Source organism: Citrus sinensis, chromosome 5 (genome assembly GCF_022201045.2).
Source record: "Citrus sinensis cultivar Valencia sweet orange chromosome 5, DVS_A1.0, whole genome shotgun sequence".
NCBI classification, from domain to species: Eukaryota; Viridiplantae; Streptophyta; class Magnoliopsida; order Sapindales; family Rutaceae; genus Citrus; species Citrus sinensis.
In genome coordinates, this window is record NC_068560.1 from 28436565 (window position 1) to 28452026 (window position 15462).

Below are 15462 nucleotides of genomic sequence, written 5' to 3' on the forward strand. Positions count from 1 at the left end.
AAGGTCCAATTAAATCCTACTGAAACTCAAAATAATAAATTATTTGTACAACTACTAAAGAAACTCTTTTTTTTTTTATATACTTTAGAGACAAGGAAAGATGGTGTCAATCAATCTAATTGATGAAAAATTAATAACTATTTAACTTTTTAAAATGAGACAACCTAGCTGCAAATTTTTTTAGATTAAATTTTCCTTATAAACTTTTTAAAATTTAAGGTCTATTAGTTTCTCTTATGACAACTCTTTTGCTAGTTGATTATTGCATCAATTATTTATAATTTCTTAAAATGTGTATAATTAGTGTTGGTTGAATGTTGTGGAGACGAAATTATCCTTTTTAAATGAATTTAAGGGAAAGAAAAAAGAGTTTGAATGAACTGAAAAAAATCGTAATTTTTATTTTTTGATATATAAACTTTTTGTATTATATTACATCAAAGTACATAGGGTGCGTTTAGGATTAAGGTTGGGCAGTATCTTAAAAGTTACAGTAGTAAAATGTTTAGTAAATAATAGCCGTTGGAGTTTAGAAACTATGTTGATATGATTTTTCATTTGTATAATGAAAAATCTATTATATCTTTAATAATTTTATTAAAATTATTATTTAAAATTTACATTTATTATAATATTACTAACTTTTATTTCATAGTTAAAATTTTTTTCCACATGTGATGTAGCCTCAATCCCAAATGCACCCATAATCTTGTTATGACTAAGCATCAGATGTTTGGACTTAACAATCAAATTCACTTAAGAATATATATAAAAATACTATGCACATATACCCTTTAAAATGTGTAAAAATAAATAAATAAATAATTTACTACTCGAATAATGTTTGATTCCCAATAATTTGTAGTAAAATATTTTCTAAAATATTTCATACAATTTATAATCATTTGTCCCATAAATTTAAGAGTAACTTTAACTTTAATCTTGAAAAAAAAATTGCCTTTATTAGAGATGAATTGGATGATGAGTTTTTGGATATAGACATAATATCCATTTTGTACTCAAATCAGAAAATTTGTTATACTTTAAATTTCAGAGGGCTTGTGAGTTTTGAAGATTTCATTAAGATACTTGAACCGTGAAGTCAACGACAAAGTTTGGTAAATTATGATCTATTTTTTAAATTATAATTACGTTTCGCAAATTTCCTGAAAAAAGTGGAAACTTCCATTAGGTAAGTACAGAGATGTCGCCCACTGAATTGTGGGGCTCATTTGGCCAACAAACAAAAGTCCAATTTGAAGATACACGGGCCTTCAACTCTCATGGTCAAATTTGGACTAATAGTTGAAGACCACAAAATGGTCGAAGTCAAATATTTCAAATCTCCTAATATGAAAGAGATATTTATCTAGATATCAATAAAAAAAATTGTAATAAATATAGTAAAAATTTCTCTATATCTAAGAATTGATCATGGTCATTACTAATGTTAAGGTAGATAAAATGATAATCTTCTTGGTTAATGATCCATTATTAACATATATGCACAGACAAGTTGCTCCATGTAACTGTATAGTTGATTAGTTGTTGACAATTCAACAATCATTTATCATCTCTGCTGCCCATTTTTTTTTTTTAAAAGGAAAATGCTTTCATTTCACAGAAGAAAATAAGTACAGCAGATGAGGAGGGAATGAACCCATCCACACAATAGTTTCAAGTCTCTCTAAAGCTAGTTTTGCTAGAGAGTGGGCTAAAACATTACATGATCTATGAGTATATTGAACACTTATAGAGTCAAAATTCTTCAGCAAACTTTGCACCTCTGAAATAATCCAATATATCTCGGATCTACAGCCCTGGTTGTTGTTTACCAGCTGAACAACTTCTTGAGCATCTGATTCCACCACCAGGGAGCTTAAGCTTGCTCGATCAGCAATTTGCAGGCCCAAATCAATGGCTTCTGCTTCTGCATATGCAGCTTCCCCATAGAATCTTGATATATTAATAGCAGTTGCAATTACATTCCCATTCTCATCTCGAATTACAGCCCCTAGGCCTGAGAGCTGCTTTTCTGAGTTGGTAGCAGCATCCACGTTGACTTTGAAGAACCCTCGTTGCCTTTGCTAATTGCCAATATGAGCAGCTGCTGGTTTTTGGGTTCTTTGATAAGCTTCCATCACAGCTTCAGCCTTGGAAACAAGGATTTCAGAGGTATCTTTTTTTCCTTTAAAAAGCCAGTTATTCCTTGCATTCCATATCATCCAGAGGATCCCCACCAGATGCTCCATATCAGCTTTGCTTCTCTTTGAATTTAAAACCAACAAAAAACTCAGAATATCTTGATCACTGCTACTTTTTTAAAACCTCTGCAAATTTGGTCGTTTTCTAGATTTTCTTAGCAGCCTTGCAGCCAACTAGAGCATGAAAAATAGTTTCCATTCCATTCTTACAGAGTTGACACAAAGGTTCCTGAATAATTTTCCTCTTCCACAGATTTTCAGTTGATGGAAGAATGTTCTTAGCAGCCCTCCACACAAAGATTCTTATCTTCTCAGACAGAGTAAGCAACCAGATGAACTTCCATTGACTCTTGAAATTTTCTGAACTTGATGGAGTGGCTGGAAGTTTCAGGTTCAAAGCAATTTGATAACCACTCTTGACTGAGAATTGACCTCTCTTATCATAATGCCAAATAACTTCATCCTTCATTGGTCTTCTAGGGAGTGGGATTCGAACAATTGCTGCCGCATCCATTTTGTCAAAAGCACTATAAATCAGCCTCTCATTCCAGCAATGCTCATCATCAATTAACTCAGCAACTACTGCATCAGCTGGTAAATTTGGTCTGGCAATTGGTTTGAAGGTAGAGGGCCTGGGTAACCAATTCGACTTATGGACCAAAATGCTTTGACAATTTCCTTGCTGCCCATATTTTACGTATACTTAGATATATATGAGAATGAAGTCATGCATAAATCAATTAAAAAAAAACACTAGACATGTTTAATAATTTATAGAATTTTTTATTTTTTATTTTATACAAAATGTAGACTTTAGATCTCAATAAGTTTTATTTTATTTAAAAAATATTTAACGAAATCGCTAACGTGATCTTAATGTTAATTAACGAATTAAGCCCGTTCAAAAGTCAAAAAGATTAGATATACAACAAATACTGGGGGTAATAGCCTTCGTATCCCTATTGCTGTATGGTGTCTCACGCGGTGGTATAGTAAAATCATTTATACCAAATAGACCCGTAATCACTAATCCCTTCGGAATGATCCACAAGTCCTTCAGGCACATTTGAGATTTTTTTTTTCCAAAAAGTCAAAAACAACTGATTTCATACTTTTTAACCATAAAGATGTTATCCTTCAAAAATAAAATAAATAAAATAAAAAGATGTTAGATAAATTTTCTTAAATTAAATTTATTTATTTCATAATTCAAGTCATTTAAGGAATTTGCTACTAATGTTTGGATAAAATTAAGTTCTTTTATCATTTTTTATATTGAATTTTAAAAGAAAACAAAGAGTGAAGAAAGTTCAAATTTTTTTTTTATTTTTTAACGTCTTCGAGATTTGAATTTAGATAATTGATAAAAGAAAATTATTTGAAAATACTACTCGGTAGGCTAAGTCATTTTATTATTGAATATAAAATTGCATATAATCGTATTCATATCTATAATAAAACAAATAATTTTAAGACGGTCAAAATTAAGGTACTTTTTTTTGTCATTGAATGGGAGTCATGTTAATTCCTTAAGGACCTATTTGATAAAAAATGAAAACTAGACACCGAATTGCTATTATCGATAAGAAAAATTCCATGCATCACATAAACACAACTTACTTCATTTCCACGTGCTGAGTTGGTGGCTATAAACATCGAATCGCGCGTCAAACGTCAGAAAATAATCAAACTTGGTCGGAGCAGCCGTAAACCGAACGGACCCGAAACAAGAGAACCCGAGAAATCGCTTTCAAATTCCCAACAAAACGCCAAATCACACTCATTAACATTACACAAAACGACCCCCCTTTATATCTCTTTCCCCATACTTCAACAGTTCGCATTCAATTCTTTTCCCAGTTGAAAGAACCAACCCCTTTTTTGTTTTTTTTAATATCTCTTCTCGTCTACGTAATAATTTTGTGATTTGGTTGATGAAAATTTAAATTTTGCTTTGGCCAAAAGAAAAATGGGAGTTGATATTGAATCTTTATCAGAGGCAACGTCGGGAGCGATAGGATCGCTGTTGAGCACCACGATCTTGTACCCGCTTGACACGTGTAAGACCAAGTATCAGGCCGAGGTTAGAGCTCATGGCCAGCAAAAGTACAGGTAGCCCATCTAATTCTCTTTTTCTTATTTTTGTTAATGTTTTTTTAATCATGCTTTGTTGTTTCTTGATCTGGGTATGTGTTGTTTCTGTTTGATCATGATCCAGTTATTGAAAATGGAAGTTTGATATTTGGATTTTAGAAGTTAGCAGGAAGTTTTATAGGCTGGATTGAATTTAAAAAATTGATTACCTGTGATTTGAAAGCAATATGTTTGTCCCGATTGCTTGTTATTCACAGAATCTCCTTTGGTTCACTTTTCTCTTTTGATGTGCCTTTGTTTTTCTGTTTGGTGAAAAATATTCCGTTGACTTAGTATGGACTTTTTATGATGTTGTAAAAGGGTGAGTTAAAGATGTAGCTACTTAAGTTTCATTGGCAAGCTTGGACATTATAATTCTAAATCCTTGTAACCTGTTTATAAATGTGGGTATGTTTGGGATTGAGGTGTTTTGGTGAGCAACTGCTGTAGAATGAAATCACTAAGTATGAATACTCGTGGGTAGGTGCTTTTGTAAACATTAGCTCCCAATTAAAAATAGGCGGTTACCAGACACTTGGTTGCTGTTGTATCTGAACTAGGAAGAAGTAAAATACTTGTAAACATACTCTTCGTTGTTGCAAAAAATTCTGCTACTCAAATTCAGTTATAGAAGACGCAGCTGACCTTTGCTCATCTCAACTTAATATAGTTTTGGTCTAATCATGGTTTACAGGAACTTCAGTGATCTTCCTTTGTGTTGCCACCCTATATATTTTCTTTTCCTTATGTAGAACAATAAGTTTTCTCTTCTGGCTCAAAAATGGGATTGTATATGCTCCTATGAGAGTCCCTTAGGATTTATTTGTGCAAATTCTGTTGGATGGCTGTTAAAATCTGCATTATTCAGTAATTCTATTTCCTCCCAGATGTAAGATAATCAAAATATTTCTCTAAAGGCCAAGTGTTTATGCCACAGGTGGGAGATCGATTTGACTTACCATTAATTTGATTTTTGTTTTCTTTTTTTTCCCCCTCTTGGCCCTTGCAGGAAACTCTCAGATGTTTTATGGGAAGCTATGTCCAATGGTCAAGTTCTTTCGCTATACCAGGGCCTAGGAACAAAAAATCTTCAGTCCTTTATTTCACAGTTTGTATACTTCTATGGGTACAGCTATTTCAAAAGGCTATATCTGAAAAGAAGTGGTAACAAATCGATTGGAACAAAAGCGAACTTGATAATTGCTGCTACTGCTGGGGCTTGCACTGCCATCATCACTCAGGTGAGACATCATTGGCAAGCTCCTCTTCTTTTGGTCAACAACCTTGGTTTCTGATATTGGGACCCAGGACCTGTGCATGGCTAATTTTTTTCTGATTATGAATCACCAATTTTCAGATGTCAGTTTTCTCTAGGCAGAGAAAAAGGACTGAAAAGAAGTCATAGATTTTTTTTGTGATGAAATTTAATTTCTAATTTCAAGTTGTGTAGCATCATGTGTGACATGTGTTCTAAATCTTAAATTTGATGTTTGACCTCATCTTTTATTGTTTGTAGCCCCTGGATACAGCCTCCTCAAGGATGCAGACAAGTGCCTTTGGAAAATCCAAAGGGCTTTGGAAGACCCTCACAGAGGGCACTTGGAGTGATGCATTTGATGGCCTAGGCATCTCCCTTTTGCTAACCTCAAACCCTGCAATTCAGGTACACAACTTCACCTTAGAGTTTAAATCTGAGGACTGTATTGACTCAAATTACTACTCGAGTCATATTGTTCTTTCACTTGAACAAGACTGAGATTAGAGTTATTATATTCTCTGCAGTATACAGTGTTTGATCAGCTGAAACGTCGAATGCTCAAGGGAAAACAAAATAAAGCAGGGGGCACATCTCCACAGGCCCTTTCTGCCTTCGTGGCTTTTGTCTTGGGTGCAGTTTCAAAGAGCATTGCCACTGTTCTGACATATCCTGCAATCAGGTACATATCTACTCTCTGGAACTGTAGCAACTAATTGCTTGTTAGTTGTTATACAGGGAGAATAAAGATATTTACTCCTTACAGGTGTAAGGTAACGATTCAAGCTGCCGACCCAAATGAAAATGGGACTGAGAAAACACAGCCTAGATCCCGCAAAACATTAGCTGGAGTTGTTTGTGCTATATGGAAAAGAGAAGGGGTTCTGGGCTTTTATAAGGGATTGCATGCCCAGATCTTGAAGACCGTGTTGAGTTCAGCATTGCTTTTGATGATCAAGGAGAAAATTGCTGCAACCACTTGGGTTCTTATACTTGCAATCAGAAGGTATCTATTTCTTACCAGGGGTAGACTGAAAAGTGCTTGATACTGAGGTCGTTGATGGTAATACACTTGAATCGTATGACTCGAGACTCATGTAAATACTGCAGCTGCCTTTGTTGTAGACTAAGCAAATTTATTTATAGCAATGGGTTTAAATTCTGAGATTGGGAGCTCAAACAAGTAGCAAATAAGTTCATCATTTTCTGTTGGACAATAATCATGATTTATGCTGTGCTGGCCAACTGTAGCTTCAGCACCGGGACTAATTTTATTCCAGAGAAATAATCTACTACAGAAACCTTCACTCTCAGAAGAGTGTGCTTAATTGTTTCATTTGTATAATCTAATGAAATGTACTGTTGATGAAGGGAATTGATGTTTCTTTAGCCAAGTTTTATTTGTCAAAAAATTTTCGATTGCATCGTATCTTTGAATATTCAGCATTTCCCATTATTGAGTTTTGTTCCTTTTCAAACTAAAACTGAAATGATTGAAAGCAATACATGAATCCATTCTGTGATTCTTGATCTTATTAGCAGCCCATATGAAGAAAACTAGAATAGCTCATTTCAACTGGTGGGGATCAAATCCCCTCTCACGTCTGGAGGGGACTTTTGTCATTACTTGGAAAATGGAAAATTATTATGAATAAAGTTGACCAATGTGACATAAGTTCTACAAATTTTGTGATAGCATTTGAGGTACTAGTTTTAGTCACAAATTTTGTTATACCACGTGAGGTACAAGTTTAGTCAGAGGGGGATTTTCTTATAATTTAATCTTATATTGAGTAAATAATTTAATTATTAATTAGTAATTAATTAAAAAAAATAAAGAAATTAAATCTTATTTATATATTATTATTAAAAAATATATGACAAAAATTTAAAAAAAAAACTCAGTAAAATTCAAATTAAGAGATGATCTTATTCCGATTAATTGAACCCGTAACCTTAAGTAAAGAATAAATAAATAAATAAAAAACAATTTTTCATAATTATTTAAATTCGTTTCTAAAAATGATTTTTCCTTTTTTTCATAACAATTTAATTGAAAACGATTTCTTTAAACGAAAAAATTGAAAACGATACCGTGGATCTAAAAACGAGTTTTAAGAAAACGAATAAGGCGACGCGGGATAGACCGAGAAAGAAAGGAGAGAGATAGATCTACTTGAGCAGAGAACAGAAACGACGCCGAAGAAGAAGACGAAGAAGTAGAAATAGGGGGGAAAAATATTAAAGATGATGTCCGGAGGCAATTACACGGGCATTGATAATCAGAAGCTCTCCGGATCCGTTCCTGTAAGTAATCTTATTTCATCTCTGATCTCTCCTTCTCCATCTATATAAAACAAGATTCCATTTCAATAACGTATAAGCAGATCTAATTTCGTTATTTCATTTAATTTCCCAGGCGGTTCCAGATCCAGGCCAGGTCACCGTCAAATTCTCAGGTCACTTCTCTATTTGTTTGTTTAATTGTTCAATATATTGAATCGGGTCAACTGAATTTTGTTGAATTTGTGTTACTGAGTAGTAGTAGTAGTATCAAAGATTTCCTTTCGGTTTGGTTGGCTAGCTATGTAATGTGATGTGATTATATTTGTTTGCTGATAAAATGTTGGAGAAGCATATGTAAATTATGATTATTGAATTGGAGCTGAATTGCTGTGTTAGCCTTAGCTGAGAGAGAATATGAGATTTTTCGTTCCAATTCTGAAAATAAGTAAGAATTGAGAAACTAGGATGCTTAATATACTGAATAAATGAATTATAAATTTGAACGGTGAACTGAATTATTTGCCTACGCTTAGCTCTGAGAGAGAATTTAAAAATATGATAGGTTACGTTTCTCAATTTACTACTTAAACTCGAGGTTAGTAAGTGGATTTGGATTGAGACTAATGATTTATTATTGTGTGTGTGTGTGTGTGTGTGTGTGTGTTATACGTACGTTTTAGTTGATCTGGTGAATTTATTGTTGCAGACTCTAATCTACAGACATTTCCGCCTTCTGATACGCGAGGGAAGATCTCTGGTGTTTCTGGCCCTCCCAGTGATGTCGATGGTATGTGTATCTTTAAAACTAATATGATTAAGAATATAGTTGTTTACGTTATGAATAAATAATCTAGACGGATAATTATGTTTTATGTGTGCTATGTGATGGAATTGTGTATGTTTGTTTGTGTAGCACATGAAAGATTTATTTGTCTTTTTCAGTAGTTATTCATGTGGATGTGAATGAAATGAAATTAGAAAAAATTGGGCTTTTCTGCAGAGAGTTCTATGTATCCTGCTTTGTTAATTGTTAACCATTTTGAATTTTCATATCGACTCTGAATTCTATTTTCCTGGTTTACTGCTTAATTACTAATTTGTATTGATGCAGATACATTTTCGAAACCTGCCTCTGGTTCTTCTGATGAAGCTCAGTCTAGTGGTTGGTTTAGGGCATTCACAGTTGCTGCATACAAGCCCTACTTTGATGTTGACACTTCAGATGTTTTAGAGAGGATTAAGGACTCCCTTTTTCCATTCAGAGATACCTTTACTGAAAAAACATCCGATAACCCAGATTTGTAAGCCGTCTTTATCAGTTACCGGTTTAAGTTACAGAAATGTTGTGTGGTGAATATATGTACTGTCAACTGGAAATGTTTTAATCTTGATACTCACGTAGATTCAGCGAGTAACATCTCAAAATTGAAACCATACCATACATATGATACTTTGTGAATATTGATCAATTTTTATTTTTGTAATATTTGCTACAGCAAGCTGGATATATGACTAGCTAGCCTATTGTCATAATGAATATCTCTTAGTTCCTTCTTCTCCAATGCTCTCAATCACTAGTAACAAAGTTATATAATTTCAAGTTGATACGCTGTGCAGGTATGGACCATTTTGGATATGCTCTACCCTTATATTTGTGGCCGCTTCTATTGGCACTTTCGTGACATACATATCACACAAGGTGAACAACAAAGATTGGAACTATGACATAAATCTGGTGCCTTGGTCTGCTGGCTTGTTCTATGGTTATGTCACAATTGTTCCTCTTTGTCTGTATATCATCCTTAAATACTTTTCAGCACCGTCCGGCCTCGTTCAGCTATTTTGTCTTTATGGCTATTCCCTATTTGTCTTTATTCCAGCACTGGTGAGTTCTTTCATTTTCAAAAAGCTGCTTCAAGTCATTCCTTTTATTTTTGGTTTATATATCAAATCCTTTTTCTTACTTAAAATGATTCTTGCTGTGCATTATTTTCCTTCAGAGTAAACTATGAAGCTTAGGTATTGAAAACTCTGAAAAAGGATCTCATTCTTTGAGGCCCAAAATATACGAATGCATATTCATATAATTTAGAAATATTTTTATTGAATAGATATCAGTGGTATGACATGGTTTATTGTCTGTCACTAGAGGTTTTAAAAAAGAGGAATTAATGAGTTCATGTAACAAATAGATGAAGTGAATCACTAGGATCGTTTTCTTGACTTTGGCCATTCACCAGTTAGAGGATGAAAGGTATCTGAGAGTATGAGATTTTGAGAGGATTCGCATAGAATGTTGATTGTAACTTGAATATGATAATGCTGGATGTGCGAGATAGTCTTAAATGAAACTGAATACAGATGATTGGACTACTTTTAATGTTCCATTGTTGCCCACAACAGAGATACACTACTTTTAATGTTTCATTATAAGCCTGCTTATGGTCACTGGCTTGATTGCCAGCTTACAGGGTTATAATGAACTCAAACAGGCTCCTGTTGCTGTAGCTGATATTCTTTTCCTTGTGTTTGCAGTGTCTCTCTGTTGTGCCCTTGGAGATTTTTAGATGGGTAATCGCAGGTGTGGCTGGGTTTATGTCAGCAACCTTTGTGGCGCTTAACCTTCGAGCCCACATTAAATCTGCTGGAGAAAGGTGGTTCTTGATTGTAGCTGCGATCTTCCTGTTACAGCTGGCCCTGGCCGTGGCATTGAAGATCTATTTGTTCACCGTCACAGTATAAAATGTTTTTTCAATCTGGAAGCGTAAGTACTCATCTCACTATTTTGTTCACTGTCACAGTAAAAGATTGAACTGTTGTTTTGGTACATGAAAGCATGAACACTGTCACAGTATCCAACCAAAAACCGTTTTCCAATATGGAGGCACAAAGGACAGTAGACCACAGAGGAAAAAAAGTTTTGGTCTGTTGCACTCCATTGTTAGCAGGAGCCTTATACATCTATTAAAGCATCCATGTATTCATTCTTTTTGGAAATAAAATTTCAAATCGCCATTCTCTCTTATGATATTACTCCCTTTCTCTCTCTTTTTTTATTTTATTTTATTTTTATTTTTTCATTGGCTTACAATTCAAGCGAAGACTTTTTAAGTTATGCATTTGCTTACTTGGTTTTAGCGCGCAGCGCAGCTGCCCCCATGCTATATTCTAGGGGAATATTCCCCAAACGCACCCTTAGCCTTAAATTTCCTCATTGACTTCCATGCCTTAAGAAATTTTTGGTTCTTGTTGGATATAATCTACTTTCAGTGTGAAGTCCGAGCTTTGTTGAGACAATGCAATACATTATTCATCTTCACATCAATTGACGAAATAAGATTCATGTAAGGAAGTCCTTTTAGAATAAATTCCGGTGGACATTAGAAATCGTGTTCCATGAAATTTGTTTGATACGCACTCCAAGTCAAACATGTGGGCTTTTTTTATCTTTCATTGGCTTGGGATTCTTAAAAATTCTAATAATGTGATTATAGGTTTCAAACTTAATTATGACATTTTATTATTGACTTTATTTAAATGTAAAAAGTTCACTAGTGTTTTTCCACGCCAAGCATGGGACTTGTCGGTGAAGAAAAACTGCAGCTTCCTTCTCCTCAAATTAGAAAGAAACTATCTTCAATTGGGGTTCGGAATTGGTTTAATTGAGTGGAAGTTCTATGGGAGAAATTTTAGACTAAAATAGATCAAAAATCCCCCGGAGGGGTGCCCACAAAAAAAAAAAAAAAAAGCATACAGGAGAGTATAGAAAAACAAAAGGGAAGACATTAGACATACAACGTGAGTGAATATAATGATCAAGTAAGACAAAATCAACATGAGTATAATAGAAAATGACATGCAGTGTGAGAGCAGCCACAAGCTAGTCCAAGAGAAGAAACAAAGCGTACTAAAATATATGTTACTTGAAACCTAAACCCAACAAAGCAAACTCTAAAGATGCCTTTTAATCAAATTATGTTGTTTCTTCAAAAGGCAAGCACCTTAGATTGTGAAACACAAACACATTTAACAAATCAAAGTACCTGTAAACAAGTACTAGTAGCCCTAGAAAACTGCATTAGCATGGACATTAGCATTTAGACTTTTAGGAAAGAAAAACTTATGAAGAAAGTGAAAAACAGCCCAATAAAGGGTCAAATGTAAGATCCTGAAATTGAGGTTCCTTTAGCAGACAAAACTATATATATTTCAGCTGGGTTTGGTTTCTATTATTTTAATCTTATATAATAAGTTGAAATGTTTGATATTTCTTTCTGAAACAGTCATGGGCATGAATGATGATGCGTAGAAAATTTATACATTTTTCAATATTATTACATAAGCTATAAGCAAGCACATTCATGTGTCTTACATCCCTCGTTGTCTCTGCTAGCTAGCTAGGGAATTTGACCAAAATTTTTCAATCTTCACACACTCAAAATTATCTCTCTTTAAATTCACTAACTTACACAACAATTCCAAGCTCTCTCTTTTCTCTCTCTCTCTCTCTCTCTCTCTCTTTCTGAATACAAAATCCTAAAAGTGATTCCTAGAAGCCATGTTCATCTCAAGAAAGAATCAACTTATTTGTATTCTATTGATTGTCTCCAGCCTGTCATCTCTATATCGTCATCATGGGGTGGTAGCAGCTAGATATCTAAAAGATATGCAAGAAACTGCAGAGAATAACAGTAAGCCTCAGATTTGGAACAACAAAACTTCTAGCAATAATGCTTCTGCTTCTGCTTCTTCTGCTGCTGATGATGATGGAGGGTTTGTTGCAACAATCAATAGAGAAGTTCCCTCTTGTCCTGACCCATTACACAACAGGTAGCCCTTCAGCTTTCAAGCAAACTGCATGCATTATTCAAGTCTTTGATGACGAGTTAGCTAGCTGTATATAAATTGTTGGTCACTCTTTATATATGGATTTTGAGAATGCTTCTATAGGAACTAATTAAGTTAAGGCAATGAGTTTTGAGTGATAGAAGAATTTCTTTCTCTAGTTTTTTTTTTCTTTCTCTGATTCATAATCCTTATTCATCATATATCAAGAATTCAAAGAAGCGAATCTTGGTAAATATATGTTAGCTATAATGTTACGTTACTGCCAATTTACAGGAATAGAATTGCTTTGTTGAAACGTCTTTTTATTCTTTAATTAGCAATTTCTTCAATTCTTTTTGCGGTTTGGGCTTCTGATTGGCTATATTGATCTTTGTTAATTCACGTCCTTAATTCAGTTGATGTTTTAAGATCAATTCAAGCTATATCAATGGAGTTTTTGGTTTGTTAATTTTTTTTATAATCTCTTTTGTACTCTTCTACCTACCTATTAACTTTAACTTTCTAATTCTACTTATTTAACAAATAAAATAGTGCAAATGATAAGACACCCTTGAAATTTTTATAGGTTCAATACAATATATTAATTGAAAAGCTCTTAATCTTGAACAAGATTAAAAATGCTTAATTAGAATGTGGTGCTTTATTGACTATTAAAAAGAAAAACATATACTAGTGTCTCATGCTAATATTTTACATTTTGAGTGTAAGTTTACCAATGCTTTGGACTCTCTAGTCCAAAGACTAGCTACCATTAAAATATCAAACAAGATATTGACCGGTTTAGCTCTTCTTCTTCTTCTTCTTCCAAAATTCAGTTTTATCTCCACTAAAATTTTTATTTTATTAATTCTTTTAAAAAAGATTTTTTTCTTATTATTCTTTAATGTTCTTTATCTTAAAATGGAAATATTGCTCTATCTTTTATATCTTTTCCAATAAAGAGAGCAACACAACTAAATACAATTTTATCTAAGTACCTCCTCCATTTAAAGAAACCAGTGTTAGGTATCTCCAACCAAACACTTAATTTAATACCTAAAAATCCTAAAAATATGATTAAACTTTTATCTATTTTAATCGGAGATTAAAAAGAAATTAACTTCAATCTAGAGAAAACATAGTCAAATTTACGCTTAAGTACATCAGTAATATAATTTGCATCCGTGAGTCATGCTTGCATCATCTTAACGTATATAATGTTTGAAATAATTTGTTTATAATGTTTGAAATAATTTGTTCATGTGTATAACTGTATGATTAACTTAATTATAAATAAAATGTGAAAATGAATAGATTATCAATTGTGAGTGAATTTTGTAATTAACCTAGAAAGTAAAAAAAAAATGCTGTTATTTTATTGATTATGATAGTAACAAATCAACTTATGAAAAATTAAATTATTATCGTGGTGCTCCACATTGACACCGGAAAATGGAACATATGGACCCGCTGGTTCATGTACACAAACGCGGTTTGTTCCCCTAGGCCCTGGGCCCCTAGCATGTCCCTTTCATCTCACCATTCCTATCAATCGAATAGACATTTAAATGGTCCCGTGATCTGAAGGCCCATATTAGCATAATGCCGGGCCTAGGCCCGATAACGAAAAAAATTATATTTTAAAAACCTTCGAGAAACGAAAATGTTCATTCCTCAAGAAAGAATCAACTCATTTGTCGTCTTAAGCCAGTCCTCTCTTTTATTCTCATTAAGGAGCCTTAGCAAGCAGGTAGGCATGTAAAAGGCATGCAAGAAGCTGCTTGCAGAGAAAAATAATAAGCCTAAGATTTTGAACAACAAAACTTCAAGCAAATAATGCTTCTGCTGCGAATGACGACGACGACGGAGGGTTTGTTACAACAAGTACTAGGGAAGAATTTGATCTCGTCCTGCCCCACTACACAACATTTCAGTAAGCCTTAGATGAAATCTTACATCAATTGAGTCTTTTTTTTTTTTTTTTCAGTTCGAAATATAATTTCTTTAAAATAATGGGATGAAAAATAAAGTCTTACTTTGGTACCTAAGAGTATTGTGCTTCACAATTTAGGTGCTGGTAAACAGTTAAATAATCGTTAATGGGTTACGTCTCATGCGCCCATCAAATCTTGAATGCACGAGTTCAAGTCCCAACAATATTTGGGTCTCCCTGAAAAGAATTCTCTTATCATCCTACATTAGAAATAGAATATATTTCCCTCCAGTACTCGCTTAAAGTTCAGTAGAGTTTCAACATAATATATCAATATATATAAAAAAAAGTCAAATAATCAATAAAATTATAATAATCTGACAGCAAGTAATCTATGAAAAGCACTAGTCTTACCATAATCATAACATTTAAAGGCTCTTACTAGAAACGCTTTAAGATAATAATATTTTACATGTTGAGTGTAAAGCCTGCCAATGTAATGTACTCTAGCTCAAAGACTACAATTTAAATATCAATAATTATCAGGCAAATGAAAGACTCCCAGGTTTACTTCTTTGATTATTATAACAAAAATAATGTATTTTAATGTCGTGCTCCACTTTGACACTCAAAACGGAACACGTGGACCCGCCAGTTCCTTTTCACAAACGCTGCTTTGTCCAGCTTTAAAATAGGAGGCGAAAAAATGGACCTAGTAAATGGGCTTAGGATTTGGAGGTCTATGTCAGTTGTGTTTGCCGGGTCAAGGCCCAGGACTGGCCCAAACATATTAAGGAATTCATCCTTCTTGGTCGATAGTTCAT

The 15462-nt window shown here is 33.6% G+C and overlaps 2 protein-coding genes and 1 long non-coding RNA gene across 4 annotated transcripts; all 3 read left to right on the plus strand.

The window, feature by feature from the left end:
* Positions 1-1598: 1598 nt before the first annotated feature.
* LOC127902677 (uncharacterized) lies at positions 1599-3393 on the plus strand. Its single transcript, XR_008055102.1, has 3 exons — positions 1599-2175; positions 2458-2595; positions 2685-3393. It is a non-coding gene; the product is annotated as an uncharacterized LOC127902677 (long non-coding RNA).
* Positions 3394-3892: 499 nt separating this feature from the next.
* Positions 3893-6986, plus strand: LOC102615688 (peroxisomal adenine nucleotide carrier 1). The gene is made up of 5 exons (XM_006471945.4): positions 3893-4316; positions 5347-5578; positions 5854-6000; positions 6120-6274; positions 6359-6986. The coding sequence occupies exons 1-5, from the start codon at positions 4174-4176 to the stop codon at positions 6636-6638; spliced, it is 957 nt and encodes a 318-aa protein (XP_006472008.2). The 5' UTR covers positions 3893-4173; the 3' UTR covers positions 6639-6986.
* A 695-nt stretch (positions 6987-7681) lies between these two features.
* Positions 7682-13055, plus strand: LOC102615988 (uncharacterized). 2 transcript variants are annotated; one of them, XM_052442366.1, is made up of 7 exons: positions 7682-7899; positions 8012-8051; positions 8585-8665; positions 8990-9179; positions 9496-9763; positions 10414-10642; positions 12490-13055. In XM_052442366.1, the coding sequence occupies exons 1-6, from the start codon at positions 7840-7842 to the stop codon at positions 10618-10620; spliced, it is 846 nt and encodes a 281-aa protein (XP_052298326.1). In that variant the 5' UTR covers positions 7682-7839; the 3' UTR covers positions 10621-10642; positions 12490-13055. The 2 variants fall into 2 exon arrangements, with proteins under 2 accessions (XP_052298326.1, XP_006472009.2); XM_006471946.4 differs by lacking the exon at positions 12490-13055 and having other exon boundaries at positions 7683-7899; positions 10414-10903.
* The last annotated feature ends 2407 nt before the right edge of the window (positions 13056-15462 follow it).